General features: G+C 40.9%; 4 protein-coding genes across 8 annotated transcripts; 1 reads left to right on the top strand and 3 right to left on the bottom strand.

Annotated features, from left to right (window-relative positions):
* Positions 1-1,969: 1,969 nt before the first annotated feature.
* Positions 1,970-6,747, top strand: LOC137963733 (auxin response factor 11-like). Of its 3 annotated transcripts, XR_011115238.1 has the most exons (15): positions 1,970-2,422; positions 2,526-2,641; positions 2,922-3,017; positions 3,112-3,168; positions 3,274-3,426; positions 3,527-3,611; positions 3,825-3,915; positions 4,001-4,165; positions 4,276-4,389; positions 4,478-4,550; positions 4,663-4,816; positions 5,013-5,644; positions 5,733-5,920; positions 6,011-6,197; positions 6,274-6,747. XR_011115238.1 is itself a non-coding variant. In XM_068810908.1 (14 exons), the coding sequence occupies exons 1-14, from the start codon at positions 2,362-2,364 to the stop codon at positions 6,135-6,137; spliced, it is 2,112 nt and encodes a 703-aa protein (XP_068667009.1). In that variant the 5' UTR covers positions 1,970-2,361; the 3' UTR covers positions 6,138-6,745. The 3 variants fall into 3 exon arrangements, 2 of the variants coding, with proteins under 2 accessions (XP_068667009.1, XP_068667010.1); XM_068810908.1 differs by having other exon boundaries at positions 6,011-6,745; XM_068810909.1 differs by lacking the exons at positions 6,011-6,197; positions 6,274-6,747 and having other exon boundaries at positions 5,752-5,869.
* Positions 6,748-7,580: 833 nt separating this feature from the next.
* Positions 7,581-12,541, bottom strand: LOC137963732 (exportin-2-like). 3 transcript variants are annotated; one of them, XM_068810905.1, is made up of 2 exons: positions 9,371-12,541; positions 7,581-7,986 (listed from the first exon to the last, which is right to left on the bottom strand). In XM_068810905.1, exon 1 carries the CDS (start codon positions 12,267-12,269, stop codon positions 9,372-9,374), a length of 2,898 nt encoding a protein of 965 aa, XP_068667006.1. In that variant the 5' UTR covers positions 12,270-12,541; the 3' UTR covers positions 7,581-7,986; position 9,371. The 3 variants fall into 3 exon arrangements, with proteins under 3 accessions (XP_068667006.1, XP_068667007.1, XP_068667008.1); XM_068810906.1 differs by having other exon boundaries at positions 7,581-7,847; XM_068810907.1 differs by lacking the exon at positions 7,581-7,986 and adding an exon at positions 8,004-8,026.
* Positions 12,542-12,911: 370 nt separating this feature from the next.
* Positions 12,912-16,065, bottom strand: LOC137963630 (3-oxoacyl-[acyl-carrier-protein] synthase I, chloroplastic-like). The gene is made up of 8 exons (XM_068810775.1): positions 15,805-16,065; positions 15,022-15,380; positions 14,404-14,835; positions 13,904-14,077; positions 13,686-13,799; positions 13,479-13,580; positions 13,313-13,379; positions 12,912-13,226 (listed from the first exon to the last, which is right to left on the bottom strand). The coding sequence occupies exons 1-8, from the start codon at positions 15,944-15,946 to the stop codon at positions 13,159-13,161; spliced, it is 1,458 nt and encodes a 485-aa protein (XP_068666876.1). The 5' UTR covers positions 15,947-16,065; the 3' UTR covers positions 12,912-13,158.
* A 2,776-nt stretch (positions 16,066-18,841) lies between these two features.
* LOC137962879 (phytolongin Phyl2.2-like) lies at positions 18,842-20,519 on the bottom strand. Its single transcript, XM_068809996.1, has one exon. The coding sequence runs from the start codon at positions 20,017-20,019 to the stop codon at positions 19,213-19,215; it is 807 nt and encodes a 268-aa protein (XP_068666097.1). The 5' UTR covers positions 20,020-20,519; the 3' UTR covers positions 18,842-19,212.
* Positions 20,520-20,739: the final 220 nt, after the last annotated feature.

The raw sequence follows: 20,739 nt of genomic DNA, 5'->3' as shown, positions 1-20,739 counted from the left end.
TCAAGATTCATTACTGACCTCATTCGAGTGGGGGAGGGGGGGGTGCCCTAAATAGTGGGTCTACTGGATTTCGGGAGATTCTCACTGGAATCCCACTCGGGTAATATTTAACTCGCTAAAATATTCGTCCTCTTACGAGAAAAAGAAGGAAAAACGTTAATTTAATTGAGTGATTTATATTCCGTAATGCGACCGTCCCCTGGCTTTCGAGAGCGCCAAGGAACGAGTATCGAAAAGAGGAAGGCGAAATCCCGTAACTGCCCCTCGGCTCCTGTCCTGTCTCCCTGTCTGGCTTGACTACAGCAACGACTACAACGGGCGGCGTCTTTGGTGTCGAATGTTATGTTCCGTTATGACTTGAGACCATTACTTCTTTATTATTATTATTCTGATCTCGTTCGCTTCCAATTATTTCAGTACCGAGGGTCACAAATCCCGACTTTCCCCTGGACCACCAATTCCGCTCGCCTGCCCTATTACCACCGATGTTGTCTTCTATTGCGGTAGGGGGACCGGACCGGCTTGCAGGCTCTGCAGCAACAAGCAGCGCCACAAGTATAAAATATTTTTAAAAATTTTAAATAATTATAAATATTTCTTCCACAAATTGTAATTCCAAAACTGTGACAGGATAACTGCGGATGCAAGAGAAGACAAAAAAACGTGCGTGGCAATAGAAGGGAGGTGGCCCACCAGGTGGACATTGACCTGCTAATGCCGGTGAGTCGGTGACATCATCCACATATTTGTTTCCCTATTGGACAAACAATAAATATGACTTTAATACGGGGTTATTCTCGTACTTTGACGTCAGTCTGCTATCTTAAATCTTGTCTACGGACCTGATTTTTAATAAATAAAAATAAAAGCTGTCGGTCCCTTCCTGTGGGCCTGCTGCCATCACACATCCAGTGCTTTTCTTTTCTTCCAACATCGATTTCATGACCAGAAATTGCAGTGGTGGCCCACACCTGTGGACCCACCATGACATAGTACATAATTTACTAATCTCTGCCTTTCACATATAAAGTGATTAAATAAATCCACTTCCATTACGTTGGTACGCTCGACAACACGCTTTCCCCCTTCTTCGAACTTCACTTCCATCAGGGCCCCACAATGGAACCAAGCAGAAAATAATCAAGATGAGATACTATTTTGGCAAAAGATCGGAGCAGTTGTCTATTTCAGTCATTTTTGTCTGAAAAGATTGAAATTCCAAAATGAATTGATGGCTGACTGCTTCGGAAAGATGGGGAATCATTTACTCGTGCCACGGATGTACAAGATCCACGTGACCGGTCCCACATATGCAGTGACACGTCCTGTTTGTTCTGATGACGTGTAATTGGGCCCCCGCAAGCAGTATGGAAAGCGTTCGGGAATGATGATGGCTCTCCTGTAATTACGAACAAAAATGGTGTCAGTGACGAAAACGAAGAAAAAACACAGGGCAGGGAAGATGGAGTGGTCATTCCGCCTGCCTGCTTCTCGGTAGACATAGTACATACACTCGTTGACGGAAACCGTCTCTACCGTAACGGCTTATCGAGTTTCCCCAGGCACCGTCGGCTACTCGGCGCGCATACAGAAGCGGCAGCGGCAGAAACGGCGCTGCGGCGCTGGTTTCTCATCTCCAATTGGCGGACGGTTCGCTTTCTGGGCGGCAGTCCCTCTGGTCGAGTTAGCATCTGACCTCGGTTAGTCGCCTATAACGCTTCTGAGGTCTGTCGTTGGGTACGCAGCTGCAGGCACTTACACACCTGCAAATGGAACAGCTGACAGCTTTAAACCGTACGATCCCGGACCCGCATATGATGACCGGTGTGGATCGTTTGTGAGTGGTCCCCACAGTTTATTTATAATTTAGGCACGAGTGCTGGATACTGTAGAAACTGGAATTGTGGAAGGTGGTGGTGGGGGGGTATAAAAACGCAAGAAAGGAATGGCGGTTTTGGGGATTCGGTAACGGCGTTTGTCTGGTTTTGAGCAGAGCGGAAGAGAGCGACGGGGAGTGTGAGAGAGAGAGAGAGAGGCTTCAAGCAAGAGCGGTTTTTAGCTCCCGAAACGCGGTTTTGTAACCGAGAGCAGAGCGCACTCCACCACATCTTGGGGGTTTCTCGAGCTCTAAATCCGCATTTATACGGCATGCTTCGATCGATTAAACGTTTCTATGTTTTTCACCTGATGAAGTCCTAAGGTCGTCGCGCGAATATGGGAACCAAAACTGTTGGTTTTCTCTCTCACTTATATGCAGAAATGGGGTAGATTTGATTGCTACGACGCCGGCTGCTCGACGTTCTTAAGTGGTTTCGTGTGTTGTTTTTTTTTGTTGCTACTTGAGCTTTAATCAGTACTTTCATGGCGTATGCGGAGAGTTTTAGAAGCTCGTCCGGTTTCTCTAACCAGCGGACGGACACAGGTGAATGAGTTGCATTTGCTTGTTATCTGTAGAGAGATTACGTTTTCTCTGGTAGTTATTCTTTTAGGAGGGTTTGGTTTTGATAACTCCGGTTGTTGAAAAGGTTTTGGAAGTGATGATCTGTATGAAGAACTATGGCGAGCTTGTGCTGGTCCCTTGGTGGATGTTCCGAGACAAGGGGAGAGGGTTTTTTACTTTCCGCAAGGTCACATGGAGCAGGTAAACAGCAAAGGCTTTTCAGATTTCCGGTCTTTTCTTTTTCTTTCTTTCGTTTTTTTTTTTTTTGGGAAATCGAAAATTCTGTGGTATTGACTTTTGATATTTTGTTACTAAACCTATTTTTCCTGCATGAATTTGATATTTCCCAGTTGGCCTCGAGAAACTGAAAACTTATACAATCTCTGAGTGTTTTCAGGAAAGAAAATTATGCATTCTCTTCTTTCTCTCTTCAGATTTATGTGTGTTTCCGTTCTCACTAGCTGTTTTTGTTCGTATACAGTTACAGGCATCGACAAATCAGGAACTAGATCAGCAAATCCCTTTGTTTAATCTTCCCAGCAAGATCCTTTGTCGCGTTGTTCACATTCAGCTGCGGGTTAGTCACCTCCAAGATCGTTTCAGTCTCCCTTTTATTTTCATTTCTTCTTTTCGTGTGTTTGTAAATTTGTAATGCTCTTGTCAACCTTTAGGCTGAGGCGGAGACCGATGAAGTATATGCACAGATTACCTTGCAGCCCGAGCTGGATGTATGCACTTTGTAGCTCTTGTTATTCTCTACGGGTTTACTTGGATAATTTTCACTTCGTTCCTTTTTCATTAACGGCAAGTTACTTTTTCTTTGTTTTACATAGCAAAACGAGCCAAGAGGTCCTGATAAGATTCTTCCCGACTCTTCGAGACCAATGGTTCGCTCTTTCTGTAAGATATTGACAGCTTCTGATACTAGCACCCATGGTGGCTTCTCTGTTCTTAGAAGACACGCTAATGAATGCTTACCACCATTAGTAAGCTCCCATTTCAATGTTTCGGTCTACTCTTATGCTCCTCTGTTTTAGACTTTTAGTTTTGTTTTTTTATATTTATTTAATTATCTTTTCCAACTAGGACATGTCACAACCAACCCCAACACAAGAGCTTGCAGCAAAGGATCTTCATGGATTTGAGTGGAGATTTAAGCACATATTTAGGGGTATCTCCTTTACGCTTGCATTTTTTTCATCTGTATTCACTTAAAAAAAAAAACAGAGGATGTCACATCTCCTCTCTTCATTTTTTTGTTAAATTTCTTCCTACCTGGGTGTTGAATCCTCGATCGTCTATCTCTAAGTCTGAACTTGTAAATGTTACTCATCATCAATTCAAAGTTAACAGTGGTAGATATAATCCTTGATTCAATGGACAGGGCAACCCCGCAGGCATCTGCTGACCACTGGTTGGAGCACATTCGTGACTTCCAAAAGACTTGTTGCTGGTGATGCTTTTGTCTTCTTAAGGTATATGTGAATGATAGGATCTGCTTTTATTTCATTCTTAGTTATTTCAGTTTTTTAGTAAAGAAAGAATTTGATCAACTTGCAGAGGAGAGAGTGGAGAGCTGAGAGTAGGAGTTTGGCGCCTTGCTAGGCAGCAGAGTACCATGCCATCTTCTGTGATATCAAGCCAGAGCATGCATTTGGGGGTGCTTGCTACAGCATCTCATGCAGTCACGACCCAAAGTTTGTTTACTGTGTACTACAAACCAAGGTTGGAACTGTGGCTGCGGCGCAACTGTCGGATTAGTTTGTATTGCTTCATTTTATTTTTTCTGATACTCTATTGTCTGAGTTTGATTTTATTGTCAAACACTTCATCAGGACAAGCCAATTCATTATAAGTTTGAACAAGTATTTAGAGGCTATGGAAAATGGTTTTTCAGTTGGAATGAGGTTCAAGATGAGATTTGAATGTGAAGATTCACCAGAGAGAAGGTATTTTTCTCCTTGATAGCTGGATGATTACTTCTGATGGTAGATCATTTGTTTGATGTAGTTGATTTACTTTTGATTGCTTAATCAGGTTTTCAGGTACTATTGTTGGAGTGGGAGACCTCGCTCCAAACTGGGCTGATTCCAAGTGGAGATCATTGAAGGTTGAGTTTTATCTGATTCTGGGGCCTCTTCGTAGTATTTTTCTCTTTTTCAGTATATCACATGCGTTTCTGTTCTCTATAGCTGCATCTAATTTAATATTTCAATTTTCAGATTCAATGGGATGAAGCTGCTGCTATTCAACGACCAGATAGGGTTTCTCCTTGGGAGATAGAGTCTTTTGGTGGGTCCACATCCCTAAACACTTCTCCACTTCCAATTGTTAAGAGCAAAAGGCCTCGGCCATCTATTGAGCTCCCTGTCTTTGGTAAGTTGAATGTTTTTCTTTGCTATCTGACATTGTTCATTCTCCCCTATTATTTAGAACCTAGTCGAGTCATGCGTGGTATCCCAGTTCAGCTTTTTCTTTTACTTGTTCTTTTACTTTTTCTTTTTCATACGGGTGGTTTATCTTCTAATTTTTCTTTACTAGCTGACATTGTTCATTCTCTCCTATTATTTAGAACCTACTCGAGCCATGTGGTATCCCAGTTCAACACAGTCCCCTGATTTGAGTGCATTTAGTAGCACGGAAGCTCAAGGCTGTGAAGCACAGATTGGCTGGCAGCTGAAGCAGAAAGAAAATAATGGAAATACCAGTAAAAATACCACTGGTTTGCGAAATGCAATTCCTCCAAGGGAGGATTGGTGTAAGGATGCCCATGTTTCATACAGTAATTGGACAGAGCTATCTTCTCCTTGCAAAAATATTTCTCTTAAGCTGTTTGATGCTGTGGAAGAAGAAAGTAAAGTTGTTGCTAAGTTTCCGATTCCGACCTGTCACACTCCCAAGTTTGGTGATAACTCTACCATCATAGATTCAGCAGAGAAGGAGAAGAAACCTGAAAATTATCGATTATTTGGTTTTGACTTGATCAGTAATGTTAGTATTGCTCCATTGGAGAAGCCACCAACAGGTCAAATTAGTGCCTCTGCTACCACTAAAGATGAGCAGGATGTTGTTACATTGTCAGCCACAGATTCAGGTCAACTGTCTGGGCTTTCTAAGAGTTCAAAAGAGCAGAAGCAAAATTTGCTAGTATCTCCAAAGGAGGTCCAGTGTAAGCAGGCCTGCTCTACAAGAAGCCGAACCAAGGTAAATGTGGTTTGATTTAGTAATGCTTTGTGTTTGAAGCTTTTGAATTGCATTTCAAAAGTTTTCAATGTTGGCATGATTATAATAGGTTCTTATGCAAGGAATAGCTGTTGGGCGTGCTGTGGACCTGACTGTGATGAATTGTTATGATGAGCTGATTGCTGAGTTGGAGCAGATGTTTGATATTAAGGGTGAACTTAGCCCTCGAAACAAGTGGAAAGTTGTTTTTACAGATGATGAAGGTGATATGATGCTTGTGGGTGATGACCCTTGGCTGTAAGTCTCAGCGTGTTGCTTTTTTTCTTGCAGTACTTGGTTATGTATGATCTGTGTTGGATGATAATGATGGGGTAATTGTCACCACAGGGAATTCTGCAAGATGGCAAGAAAGATTTATATCTACACCTGCGAGGAAGTGACAAAGATGAACTCAATGAGAAATAAGCTTAATTTGCCTTTGGAGGAAGAAGGGGCTGGGAGCTTAGAGACCTAATAAGCATCCTTTGCCTTTGGAAGAAGAAGAGGGCGAGGAGCTTAGAGACCTGAATTGATGGTTGGTTTAAATTTGTTGTTGTTCATTCATTTTTTACATATCTTTTTCTAATGTTTCCGTTTTTCTGTTTGGGAAGACGAGGTATTGATTTGGTGACAGCAGCAAGAAACCGATACTAATTGTAGCTCAATTTTTAGAGCGCTTAACTGTGGATGGAAAAAGGGGGCAAAGGTGTAGGAAACTTGTGAATAGGTAGATCATTTTGCGTGAGATTTGGGATCGATTACTGTTTTTGGTTTGGACATTCATGTAAATATAATGTCTTGCTTAATTGTTGGATACCACTCTTGTTTTCAGGCTTAATTGTAAATAGCTGTCTTGTTTTCGGTTAATAGAGATGGGCTACATGAGTGGCAAAAGAGCTGGCAATTGTAATTAATGGATGGGTGGAGGCGGAGCTCCTTTGCTGACTAGCCGAACAAAGTTATCTAATTTGTAGCTAGCCGGATCTTTGTAGACTAGTTGGAGTAGCGGTTCATGAATGTCGCAATTACGCCTGATACATTTATATGATTGTATGTATAAGTATAGGTTTTTAGAAGTATTTTGTATTTTCCTCTTATGTTTCGTGTTTCTGGACTCTGGCCGTTTACATATGAAAAACGGAATGTCGTGCGAATGATAAACTGTCTTTTCAATAAATACGACCTTATGATTAGTTGCCATAAATTAGCCCCATAAATTATATTCAGTAAGAAAATTTAAATAATACGACCTTATGATTAGTTTTATTTTTGTGTCTTTTTTAGATAATAAAGTTTAAAATATTGTTCAAATGCCAAAATAAACCCTATAACTATATAAAAATATATTTTATAACAAATTAAAAAGGCAACGATTTGTAAAACATAAAGCGTATAAATTATGTAGACATTTTTAATGAAAGAAATTATTTAAATTTTCTTACTGAATAGAATTTTTCTGATCCACACAAGGCAATGCTACCTCACAATTCGTGACCCTAAGCCCATTCGACTCATCGACAAGTCTGCCTCAGGTCTCATCCACATCCCCTCCCTCATCTTATCTTTCTTTATTCATTTTTTTTTTAAATAAAATATTAAATATCGATAACAAACTTGCCCTTTTTACCCTCGGCCCAGTACCCAAGATCAGGCAGACTGGACCAGGTCATTCAACCGGTCTACAGACTTGAAAAACTTTTGAAAAATTCCAACCAACCCGGCAGATTTCAACAGTTGAACAGCACAACCAGTTGACCCATGTCGCACTGGGAGCATCCCCGTCCCCATGCAACACTGTTAACGACTCCGGCATAGGAGGTCTTTTTATCGACAGGGGAGGAAATTTCACCCAGGTCTATTGAGGAAGCCATTAGATCTTTCACGAGAGACAGAGAAACATGTTCAAACAGAGGTCGAGTTTGCAAAAGGACGCCTCCTTACATTCCAAAATGAAGGGTGTAGTTCACAACAGATTGTTACATCCAAACAAGCACCTCCATGACTAGAGAGGCTCGCATAAGAATTAAGTATTACCATAAAACAAAAATTGAAGAAAACCACCTCAGACCTGACACCAGGTTGCATCTCCAATGATTGCAAAAGACTTCCAACTCAGTTGCTCTCAGTTTACAAAATCCCGACTTGGAAATGCATCGAGGGAAAACTATCGCCGTCCTCCGCCACACTAAAAAATGTCATATGAGTAATGGTTAGAGGAGCTCTACAACATTTGTTTTGAGTTCCAAGAAGATTTCCACGGAGACCATGATCAGCCATCAATATACCAGCGACTTTTGCAGCTAAGATCTTGGGAGTACAAATCTCTGGAAGAACACATAACTAATGATCTTATAAAGATTTTTCCTGGAGGATAAGATGTGCAACTTAATGATAACAGCTGTCCTAACAGCAATAAAATCTGCATAGGTTCAAGCAATGCTCATCCACCCCACAACAGGTTTAGCAGCCTTAAAACAGCAGGAATAGCTAAAATAGATAACAAGGCAGGAGAAAACAAGGAGAACTTCGACAAAGCTGGATCAATAGCAGTAATTTTGCAATCAAGAAACTGAAATTTTGTTGGCTTTAATTATCAGAGAAGAGTTGATGATTGTCAGACATATAAATAAGAAAGACAAACAATTGAAATTTGAAGAACAAAATACTATCCATTCACGATAATCAACAACCTGAGGCTCATTACCAACTGAAGCAACAAAGGTGGAATGCAGCAATAGCCAGCCACTGGCATAAATATAAAGAGGATAAGCCATTTCAAACAATACAGTGAGTTTAACTAGCTAAATTACCATTCCAACTGTGAAGACCTGTTTATTTTTCAGGAGAGAGACAGTTGCATAATAAAGCTGAATAAATGTTAAACATTCAAAAGAGATCAACCATAAAAGGAATACAAGCACATATAAAAGAACATGTCGATACCTACTCCTAATGCTATTACATCACAAAGAAGTAACTTGATACGATTTGTAGCTGGGGAGAGTTGCACTACTGCGGTATAGAGAAGCATGTCTTAGTCTACATTCAAACATGTTTCAAGCAATGCTTTTAGAGAGAAAGCCAAGCAAAAAAATAATCATTTGGAGTTCTACTTTGATTACGTTGTTGTCTTTTTGTTATGTACGACCTGGATTTTGATGTTTAAATTGCTCATTGACTTCTTTACTGCCTTCTGCCAACCATTAACATATTAATTTCCCCACCAATAGGTTCAAAATCCTTCTTTGTTTCAGAAATCAAGTTTCTATAATGCTCACAACACAAGCCAAACTCGAAATTTTAGCCATCAGAACTCATTTATTGCTTGTTATGAAAGAGGATCCAGTCACAAGACGCACAGTTAGCAACAAAAATTGCAAGTTCTGTTTTGGGACATGGCACAAAGTTTACAAGTGAAAGTTCCATCAAATACTCCTTAAGATACTTATAGAAGGATAGAGGCAAAGAAAGGGTCATCTAAACAGAAGAAACCGAGAGAGGAAATACATATCTCCTTCCTGAATACCAAGCAAAAGTTGGAAGTGTGTTCATGCAACTTACTTTGAGAATGAGAGTAGCACAAAGTACACTTCAGTCTAAAAGCCAATGTGTGTATCAGTAACTAAATCAACAGCATCAAGAAGCACTAGAAAAAATTTTCACCAGAACGTGAATAAGAAAAAGAAATGAAATGTTATGGTTACGTACTTTAAACAATGGGGCAGCGATATGCACTTGAAAGCTGAAGAAGTGCTGCTTGATTGTCAGGTTCCACAGTTTTTTGTATGATTGCAGGATACTTTCCAGGAGAAAGAGCTGTGAGTCTGGCTAAAGAAGTGACTAAGAACTCCCTTGGATCCCTAACTTCCTTAAGTGGATCTTCCTCTTTTTTCCCAGCATTATAGAGATGTACAAATGTTGCAGAGTAACCAACAGTTTCCCCGATATCAGGCACTTCAGGTTCTTCCTGAACCCTGTCTTGCTCTGGTCGTGAAAGAAGAGTGACTATACTATCCAGCATTTTTCCCCACATGACAGCTGCTGAATCATCCAAAAGGGCCGCAGATTCACAAATAAACCTAGTTGAAGCAACTGAAGTCAACTTCATCTCAACAAACCCAGTTATCAGTTTAAGATTTGGTATCCAAAACTGCTCCAAGATCACACCAAATATATTGGGTTGTACATTATTGATTGTCTCCACTAATTTCCCATGACCATACTTGATTAAAAAAAGCGACATAAAAATCACAAGTGATTTCACATATTTGACAGTTCTTAGATTTTGCAAACGCATAAAAAGAATGCTCCAGATATGGCAAATGTAAGGTTCAATGACTTCATAGCTGACATTCTCAATAATCGTGTTAAGCACATAAAAGCCAAGCTCATCAGTACTGGGAGCTGAGACCAATCTCTGGAATATCTCCAACACGTCCTTCAGCCTCCCTTCTTGCTTCAGCTCAAGTGGAGCCTTCTGGAGGTAGGCCTGCAACAATCTGACAAGAGCTGGCACATTCCCAGATCTTTTCCAAGTTTCTGGTGCAAGAAGAACCTGAAAGAGTTGCATATAGCTCACTGGGAGAGGGGATTTGTTGATCTCCACAAGCTGGGCAAATATCTGAAATGTGTAGGGCCAAAATTCACTAACATCATTAACCAAAATGGTCTGCAAAAATGGGAAGAGGCTTGTCTCAAATGAGGAAACAAGAGATGGGTCCCGCTCACAGGACCTCCTTATTAGAGCTGCCAGTGCTTCAAACAAGAAGTGGTTGAACACAGGATTCTTTGGGTTTTTACAAATCTCCCCCAAAATGGCTGTGAGACTGGCAATACAGGCCCCTGCAACCTCTCCACCTATATCAGCCACTCCCAATACCCGCATTATGCACTTCATAACATACTGATTCTCTAGTGATTCAGGGAACTTGAGGGCATTAAAGAGATTAGTCATCAGTACTGGCAAAAACGAGCCAATATCTGAGGAATTGAAACGTGGCTGCCCCTCATCTTTAACAAGTAGAAGCTTCTCAACACAGTTTGCTGCATAAGAATGAACAACATTTGACTCAGACCCAAGAAAACGAATCACATCAGGAATTAAAGCCAATGATACTGGCTTTGAGATTTGGGCCCGGAAAGTTGTAAAGAACTTAAGAGCATCAGCTTTTAGCATCGGAAGCGCATTTACATCTGGACTCTGAAGCTCTGGGACAATCACTGACGTGAAAAAGTTCTCAACATTAACAAGGTCAGTTGAAGCAGAGCCTCCCCCTGCCTTTTTGGTTGCAAGAGATACGACCAAATAAATAGCACAATCCTTCTGTTTCCAGTTTGCTGCCTGATTCTGGCCATATAAACTTAACATTGCTTCTATCTGCCCGGAGACAATTTGTCTGACTTGCTCTTTGTAATTTGTTGCAACCCCTTTTAAAAGCTCGCAGGCAATTCTCCTTCTTGTATCAAGATCACTGCCTTCAATGTCACGCCTAATATACTCAACATAGTTAAATTCAAAAAGCTCTTCATCCTCATCCCTGAGCTGGATATTTGGAATTATGATTTTCTCACATATCTGCTGCAAGGTTTGCTGGGCACTGAAGATTGAATGATGAACACTGGTACTTACCGTCGTTAAAAATTTGATGGCAGTTATGACTAACTGGTCACGTGCAGGTCCAACTGACACGCTAAGCAAAAGGTTCCAAACAGCAGTAGCAAAACCATTTAAGTAGTCCTTGAATTCCTCTTCATTCTTTTCCATGTAGAGGCTGATGTTATCGCAGATGGCAGCACGGAGGCCATCAACCACCTTCATACCATTCTGATCGTTCTCTAGAGCGGGATAAGGCGTGGTTAGATAGTTTTGGAACTCGGTCATCCACTCCTTCATGTGGTCCTCAAAGAATTCCGGAAGCTCAAGGAAGTTGAGAGAGTAGAAAATCCGGCAACAAAGTCGTTGTGATTCGAATAGTGGGCGAAGGGCATCAGCAGAGTGGAGATTGGCGGAGATGAGCTTGGAGGTTTTAAGAAAGATGTCGAGAAGAGGGGCAGCAAAGCCGTCAAGACAGTATTTAAGGTCGAGGCGAAGATCATTAGTTTCGTATTGGTATCGGAACTTTTTAAATATAGAGTTGGCAGTGCCAAGGATGCCGTTGATTGTGACATAATCGGAGGCCTGCTGGAGACTGGAAACGAGCTCGGGGAGGAGAGACGGCCACGATTTAGGGAAATCGTACTTACTGATAACGGCTAGGGCTTCACTAAGTTGGCTCTGGATGTGGGAGGAGGCGGCGAGCATGAGCCGGACGATCAGGCTTTTGATTTGATCCTTCTCTTGATCGGGGATGGGGGGGATCTCAAGGGGAGCAGAGCGGTCGTTCTTGGGAGCCCAGCGGGAGCGGAGATGGTTCTTGAAGTTAACAGCAGCCGCGTGGCGGATGTCTTCGGAAACTGCGGGTTCGGCAAGAAGACGTAGAACGGCAAGGGCAAAACCAGGGCGGTCGGCAGCGTCAGCCAGGTACTTCTCGGCCTCGCGGCGAGGTTCCGGCAAGGGGGAGAGGGTATGGAGGAAGCACTGGGAAAGGGTCTCGAGATTGAAATCCATGGGCAGCTATTCACAAGTATACAAGTATACCCTAGTATTTGATTTGAAAAAAAAGAAAGGTAAGTTCTACAGAGATGGAAACAAAGACATGATAGGAGTAGGGTTTTCTGCACATGGAAACGAAGAACAAAGAGCTGAGAAGTAGAGAAAGAGAAAATGCTGAATGTGGATGGTTCTTTATCTTACGCGGCGATCGGTTCGGAGGACGATGGAGCCAGCTAGCTCACTCTCTCGTGTTATCTTGCGCGGCGCACTGCCTCCAAACGAGAGATTTGAAAGAGGAAACAGGGGAGAAGAGGGGTTCAGCAATTAGAAATTTATAACTTCTAGCCCTTCTAACGTTAGTCCACTTTGTGGGCCAACACTACATGGGCCTGAAACACAAAGTCTTACATTGAACAGTCTAGGGTTTTAGGCCAGTGAACAAAGCTCGGAGACCATAAAATAGGCAATAAAATAAAATTGGGGTAATCAATAGATAAAGGGCTAGTTATTGTTAGCCATAAACCAATATACTCTTAATTTTAAAATTTTTGCTTCAATTTATTTTCTATAGATATTTCATATTTCAGAGAGGAATAAATTGAGTAGTTGGACGATCACCGAACCCCTCATAGAGCAATGGCTCCTTCCCGAGGCCGCTTTTCTGCTCTTTCTGCTCTTCTGTTACGAAGATGAACAACAGAGGATTGTTTTATTCGTTTAGAAGTCACTGAAACAATGAGTCCGACTCCCACCCCCACTTCAGAATGGAAATGAAGAAGCTGAAACAATTTTCAATAAAACATATCAATAATGTCTACCAAGTCTCTCCTCATTTCGCCTTCACAAAAAATGGCAGCGTCCGATTGAAGCAGAGAGGGGAAAAGAGCTACTGAATTTTTGTTCCTCAGGGGTTGAAGGGAGCAAATACAACCACCGAGTTGTGGCCACCGAAGCCAAATGAGTTAGATATAGCTGCCATGCAGCACCAACTTGTTAGTCTGTGAGTGAACTGGATAATCCCTACTGACCAGAAACGAAGATGAACAACCTTCACTTACCAACGTTTACTTCATGCTTCTTTTTCACGTTTGGTACTGTGTCAATGGTGACTTCAGGCTCCAGATCCTATAAGAAAGAGTAAAGATTGATGCAAAAGTGAGAACTGGAATCGATGATTGTTCCTAAAAGGATAATGGGAGAAATGGGCTTGAGAGGAAACATTACATCTTGGTTAATGGTGGGGTGTAACCAGCCAGTAGTGATTGCTTTGATGGTTGCAATAGCTTCCAGTCCACCAGCAGCCCCAAGGCAATGTCCAATCATAGACTGCAATGCAAGAAATGGTAGCAACTGATAAGTAAATTCATCTACAGTCCACACGTTTTGCAATTTCTTTCTGAGATACTCTGGAAGGTTCCAAGAATTGCTTGCCTTAGTTCCGTTCATTTTCATCTCTGATGTGTTCTTGAAAACCTTCTTGACTGCATTAACCTCAGCCAAGTCTCCTGCTAGTGTTGATGTGGCGTGAGCAGTCACATAATTCACCTGCACTTCTCCAAATTCATGTTTCCATAATAGTTTGAAGCAAATTTTTTACAAGGCAAAGTGACTACTGCATATGGTTGGAGAACTGAGTTAAGGATTCTCACCTCTTCTGGGGAAACTCCCGCATCCTCTAAACTATTTTTTATGCAAGAGGATACACCAAGCCCATCAGACCGAGGATCAGTCATGTGGTGAGCATCACAGGTTATGGATCCACCCAAGTATTCAGCAATTATATTTGCACCTCTTTTCATAGCATGCTCCAGGCTCTCCATGATCTTAAACCAAATGGAACATAAACTAGTCAAGATTAAGCTCAACATTCTACTAAATCAAAACTTCCCAATTGAATAAAAACACACGTATCTAATCTTCTAATTTTACACAATTCCTCTGATTAGAACATGAAATGTTGTTTGAGTTGTAAAAATCACCAGAGTATAATTGTTTGCGTTCCACAGAGAGAACCCACCAACTAATCATAAAAGTCTCTATCCCTATTGTAACAATGTGGTTTTTCAGGTCAAAGAAACTAAACAGACAAGAGTCAAATGGCAAAAAGAAGTAATGATAATTGTGATTTATCAGTGAGATGATAATATACCAAGACACCAGAGCCTTCCCCCATAACAAAACCATCACGATTTTTATCCCAGGGTCTTGAAGCTCTTTGAGGTTCGTTGTTCCTCTGACAAAGAGCTCTGCAAGCTATGAACCCCCCAACTCCAGTGGGCAGGATAGCTGCCTCTGTTCCTCCAACTACCACAAGTTCTGCTTCTCCCCTTCTAATGTGATTTGCTGCAGCATAGAAGCAATAATTTGCAGTTGCACAAGCTGTAGAGATGGAGTAATTGGGTCCCATTAAGCCTGTGTCAATGGCTAACAGGGCTGAACCCATATTGGTGATGGAGTAGGGGATGAAAAATGAAGTAATCTTCTTGTAACCCTTTTGGATTAGAGCCTCAACTCCATTGCTAAATGCTGTAAGTCCTCCCATGCCGGTGCCTACCAGCACTCCTATTCTTGATTTGTCCATCTGTAAACATTCAAACAGCAAATAACTGCTGTTAAAAGCACATCATATGTTCAATTATTCTTAGTACTTGAACCTACTTTCATTAGTTTCCAAGAGATTATAAGTTCCAGGGGACATGGTTTTATGACAATGAAAGACGAACCATGAAAGTAAACCAACTAACAAAAGGCAGAATTTTTTACTCACTTTATCCAAGACTTCAGGTCCAAGGTTTGCATCTTCAAGGGCTCTTTTGCCAGCAACTAGACAATATCTCCAGCAGTCATCAAGCCGGCGATCATTCTTCCCATCTATATACCCTTTGGAAGAGAAATCATGAATTTGACCACCAAATCTTACAGAGAAAGTGGATGCATCAAAGCGATCAATTGGGCCTATTCCACTTTCTCCTTCCAAGAGTTTATCATAGAACGTGTCAATGTTGTTTCCAAACACAGAAACAACACCCATTCCTGTAATCACAACTCGTTTCTTGGGATCCTTTTCACGTTTTGGAGCTGCGACAGTGGACGCTGCCATTGCTTTAATTCGTTGAATTCTTGGAGCTGATGAAACAAAGCCACATACAATTGATCAAAGAAATTAGCAAACCAGTATAACAATTGGTTACAACTTGACATGCTTCAGAAATCCTTTACTGGAACAGTAGATAGAGATAACAACCAGTTAAAATAACTACAGCTCATTTTCCTCTGAAAAAAGTATAATCAGAACGAGATCTCAGGCATACTTCTTATGCATGCATCCAGTCAAACTCTTGTTATGTATAAGACTGATAGTCTTGCGTGGAAGGGTGGAATCAATTTTTGTATACATCCCAACTCTGTATAAAATCTTTAAAGGTTGAATTTCGAGAAGCAAGATGACACCTATAACTAACATATAGAGGCTCAGTAACGGAGTTCATGAGGGTAGAGATTACATAAACGAAAAACTTAAAATGACATCTGACACTTTTGAAATACTAACCAGTTTTTCGAACGGCTGGTGCGATTTGCACGTTTTCCACAGGCCTGAGGCCATTGAAATGACGCAAAGACGCACCATTGCATCCCAATTCTCTGTTTCCGATAACCAAGCTAGAAGAACAAGGACCAACAGCGACCACCATCTCTCCTTCTCACAATCAATGTCACGAATATTTAAAAGACGAGAAGAGAAGACAGACAGTGTGTCTTTGTGTTTTCAGCGAATGATATAAAACGGAGTGGAGTTCACAATGAGAGATGGTTCTTCTTCTTTGCTCCAGTTGTTATTGGAGAATCCGTCGAGAGGAGAAGAAGGACTAAAATAGGCGACAATATCGATGCTCCTTGGGTTAATGAGTCGTCTCCTGAGAGACTCCACACACACCTCGCGTTCTTCCTTTGCAGCTTAACAACCCAAAACAACGTCCATGGCCCATCTTACCAATTTACCCTCGTTTTCAATTTTCACCTTATGGTTTGGAATTTAATAAGGCCAGCAACATGACGCCGAAGTGAAACTCTCAAGGTGAACGACTTGCTCTGTATCTTTCTGACGCAGTAACCAGCCATCATTTTCATCCGAGTTTTCAGTTCTCAATGTTTTTTCCAAATCAATACTATCTTAATTCAATCACCATGTTAAAATCTACGTCGTTCTGCAGAATACCTTATACAATCCCATCTTGTTCCGTTAACCGAGTCTCTTAAGAATGATTTCAGGAACAGAAACCATTGCTCTTCAGAAGCATTGTCATGCCCATCTGGTCTTTCAGTTGTATTTACCGTTGGGTAGTTGAGAAGGACCTAAAAGAAACTCCGTGAAGAAACTTCCCGAAAGAAAAGATTGAGCAAGATAAAAACGGATGTGTGAACTAGTAAAAGTCGTAGCCTAAAGAAATCTATACAAGACAGTGAGAAAGAATGTAGCTTTATGAACGTTACCATCGATGGAAGAGGACGTGGAACTTATTAATTGCATCTGTCTCATTTAATGTGCAATGACTGTACCATCGGCTCTGATAGCACTTCGTCTTTCGGGAAAGGCCTCACGTTTCATTTTACAGAGAAGAAGGCTGGACCGGACTCACTCTTAAGTTTAACATCGGTTCTACTCACTTTTTTTTTTTTTTAAATTAAATTATTTTCTTTATAAAAATATTATTTATTTTATAATAAGGGCAATGATTACCAAGGGAACATCGAGAAAAAAAAATTATTTTGTGTTCTTTGTAGTTTTAATTATGTTCTTTTCATAAATGGACTCTAGTTTCTTCCATTGTTTTCTGACTCGTTGAGTTGACTCGTGATTTGGGTAAGTTAAAATTTTGGATTAAGAGATACTTGACTTTTCAGTCCTGGTCAAATCACTTCAGTCTAGTCATTGCAGAAGGCGAAGGAGCCCCTACATGAGAAAGTTCCACTCGCAAAAGGGGTGAGAGAAAATGTAATAAAACAATAAAAAGCGAAGAGAGTAAATCATAAAAATCTTCTTCTTCTCGAAAGCTTCTGTACCAATTGTATTGTGCCGGTTACATGAATCAATCCTTCTATATTCCATTCCACCATTTGTTAACTCCATTTTTATGCTAACCTTCTTCAAGTATTTTCGATCACTTCCATTTAAAGAAAAAATGCCCTGGTGCTGGTCCTGTGAATAACAACGGACAGAGCAGGACCACAAAAATGGCAGGCACACAAATATCAGCAAAAACCTATATGAAAGAAACAAGTAAAAATCTATAGTGAGGTATGGTTGCATATGCCTCTTCCATCTCCAACATTTTCAGGTTTTCCTCCAATTCCTGCAAAGGCCATCATCAAGACAGAAAAAGTTTTCTCATAATACCTCTTGTACAAGGGAATCCACTAGGTTCAACAAAGGATTTTCTTTTTTTCTTTTTTTCTCTTTTTTGGAACTTGGAACCAAGGATTTCATAGTAAAAGAAAGCAGAAGATGGCTAGCTTAGGTAGAGACTGCTATACAACTAACAGACTGAAATAAAAACACTACAGTTTGCAAGTTGCACCAGACTAGGTGAGGTAAACTTGTTACTTCCAGACCAAATACTTCCAAAGCCAATGGTTCACTGGAATTTCACCCTCACTAAAGCATGTCAGTACAGCTGAATAGGGACACAAAGCATATAAATAGCTTCTCAATCTCAATTTGTTTAACTTCAAAATTCCTCAATACTTCATATCTCTGTCCACAAATCCATATGAAAGGGTTTCTAATCAGAATATATTTATATACATATTCCGGTGTGCAGCACCAGATGAGGTACACAGAACCATTCCGACCAACAATGCTGGAAAAATTAGAATATGAGTACAACAAAGGTCCACTGGAAAGGACATCTCGGCAGCTATTGACATATGAGAAACAAAATTGGTTCTAGTTGGCGTCTCGAGATAGAATGTCTGGTAAGCCTTTAACCCACAAGAGGAAAACTGTTTTTTTTTTTTTTTGACAAAAGAACAACAGAAGCTACACAAAACAAGATTGCATATATTCTCAGAGGCTGCTGGACCACCATATTTTTATTGTCATCTAAGTTGGTCAGGAGATGCATCCAAACAAGTATGAACAGATTTGACTACTTCTAAACCTTAGACCTATACTTCTTACATGGATATGAACTTATGCTCGTAGTCAGCATAAGAGAGAGAGAGAGAGAGAGAGAACATGAAAGAGGCTATGAAGGTGAGAATTTTGATATTTAAAATGAAATAAAAGCTGACACAACATAATGAACAAGTAAGATTTATAGGTGAAACAATTTTGTTTACTCGCAAAGATTTGGACTTATTTGATGAATAAAAGAAAATGCAAGCACGTTTTAAACTCCCTTAACACTCGTTTGGTCCACTGATGTTACATAACAGTTATTACCCTCCATTAGTTGAGAATATCCACTCAACTACCCTTGACAAGCATTGTAATAGGCAATAAGCCAAGTAAGAAGCACAAAAATCATCTAACAACCATAATAATTGATGATATGTAGTTCCCCTGAAACCAAAAGAGACAAAATCCAGAGACATTTCATTGAAACTTTAGATTGAGCAAGGTATATAAATATATATCTCTCAACAAGAAGGATCAAAAAAATTAAACAACGATTTGATTTTCACAGTCTCCACAAATCACTCCAAACTATACAAAGTTACATGTAACAACACCAGCATTCTCGATTTAACACTGTATACAAGTACTCATGTATCAAATCATCCTTATAATGCACTGAGAGCGCCGAGGAAGACTATACTACTCAAGTGAAGTGGTAAAGATGGAAGACAAAAGATAAACAAGTAAATCAATTACCCTCTTCTTCAGAGAGAATCCATCCAATCCACTGCTAACTGCGAGTGCAAACCTCACAAATTTAATCTTTCAATTTCCATATTTTTAACGAGAGATGCAATGAAATCCCTTACAGATTGACAGCCATATAGCAAACAGCACGCAGCAAACCACAAAATCTATAAGCAGTACTATACGGACATGTTGCCTCCATACTTTTCGAGCTCGGTTTTGCCTTCCAATTCTCCCACAACAACCATTCTTTTGCAGCGGCAACCCATATTCTCTGTTTGCGTCGCTCTCGATAGTTGCATCAACCTTATTGTCCACCGGGAATCCGGCAGGTCCGCCATTCTCCTCTTCGCTTAACGATCTAGAGATTTTTTCATACTTCTTAGGCCTCCCTAATAGTGGCGCCTCTGTAAAGGAAACATTGACATTCTCAACGGTGGTACTTCCATCCAAACTGCCGATTTGATCCTCTGTCAATAAGAAGTTCCTGGGAGACGTTCGTGGGGTTTCTCCTTCCGAAGGTTGCATCTGCATCAAATATCGGAACATCGGAGCGAAATCTTCCCGAATGGAATTGCAAGTCAAGTCATTTGAAATATTGATACCCCGGTTTTTCAACAATTTCAAGAATGCATGCTTTACTCGGTGGAGGAAGCTAAGACCTTGGGGTTTTCCAAGGCTTTCGTCGTAGATCGTGAAATAAACGAACAGATCCTCGATCAAGAAGCTGTAGATTCGATTCCCAGAGGTGTGCGAATAAATCCGGTGGAACGGTGGCGTGTGCTCCAGACATTGCAAAGCTAGGGATGCCACATTCTCGTCCCCAGAGCTGAGCTCGGCAAGAACCGTAGTTCCTTTCGAAACACAGGCGTAGAGGATATGAGTCGCTTCGGAAGCCATAGGGTATAGAAGGATAGAAATGATGAAAGATAACAGAAAATAAGGAAAATAAAGAAAAAACCACCCAAAGAAAACAGGAAAGACAAATCGACAAAAATTAGCAGGAATGCTCTATTTGCAGCCAAAGCAGAGACATTTTCGATTTCCTTCAAAATTTGCCAGCAACAGGTAGAGGGCGAGTGATCCGAGCCATCTTTCTGAGAGAGAGGATCATTTGCGAGCTAAGAAGGAAGGACATTTGGAAGGTTAAATGACAACAGCGACAGAGGAATCCACCTGCCTTTAAAAATCAGAATTTGATCCAGGCCCACAGATAATCGTGGAGAATCGACGGAAAACAAGCATAGGAGCGACGCCAAGCGCCAAAGCAAGATCTAGAATCGGTTTCCTTCGATAATCACGATTTTCTTTCGAAGCACAGAACCGAATAAACGAGTTGGTCTTCCCGACTATCCCTTCCGTCCTTGACTCGTTTGGGAAGAAGCACTCGCAGCAGCGACTCCATCGGGAGACGTCTGGGGCATGTGAGGAGCCCCAATATTAATATTAACTACGATAACACCATTCCGTCGATCACGTTCATTGTTCCCTCGAACGTCGTCCTCACGCACTTCCTCACTGTTCATCTCCATGATCAGTCTAAATCGTGCGGTCCACAGACTCGTTATCCGGATCAAAACCGTCGATAAGGGGATTTACTGATCCTTCCCGTCAGCTCCG

The sequence above is a fragment of the Aristolochia californica genome, unplaced genomic scaffold (assembly GCF_029961685.1).
Source record: "Aristolochia californica isolate CCGP_79_NKW_82.1479 unplaced genomic scaffold, dmAriCali1.0.hap1 SCAF_4, whole genome shotgun sequence".
Classification (NCBI taxonomy): domain Eukaryota; kingdom Viridiplantae; phylum Streptophyta; class Magnoliopsida; order Piperales; family Aristolochiaceae; genus Aristolochia; species Aristolochia californica.
Note: the sequence above shows the minus strand (reverse complement) of the source record. Positions and strands in the feature narration are given on the sequence as shown.

Bases quoted from the DNA above. Each gene is read 5' to 3' on its own strand.
- LOC137963630 (XM_068810775.1), bottom strand. From the start codon at position 15,946: ATGGTGGTCGCTGTTGGTCCTTGTTCTTCTAGCTTGGTTATCGGAAAC. The intron at 14,836-15,021 runs GTGAGTAAAAAA...GAATGTTTACAG, and splicing joins GACCTGAAGTCTTGGATAAA to ATGGACAAATCAAGAATAGG. The intron at 13,581-13,685 runs GCAAGCAATTCT...CTTGCATTGCAG, and splicing joins TGAAAATGAACGGAACTAAG to TCTATGATTGGACATTGCCT.
- LOC137963733 (XM_068810908.1), top strand. From the start codon at position 2,362: ATGGCGTATGCGGAGAGTTTTAGAAGCTCGTCCGGTTTCTCTAACCAG. The intron at 3,018-3,111 runs GTTAGTCACCTC...GTCAACCTTTAG, and splicing joins TTGTTCACATTCAGCTGCGG to GCTGAGGCGGAGACCGATGA. The intron at 4,817-5,012 runs GTAAGTTGAATG...CCTATTATTTAG, and splicing joins TATTGAGCTCCCTGTCTTTG to AACCTACTCGAGCCATGTGG.
- LOC137963732 (XM_068810905.1), bottom strand. From the start codon at position 12,269: ATGGATTTCAATCTCGAGACCCTTTCCCAGTGCTTCCTCCATACCCTC.
- LOC137962879 (XM_068809996.1), bottom strand. From the start codon at position 20,019: ATGGCTTCCGAAGCGACTCATATCCTCTACGCCTGTGTTTCGAAAGGA.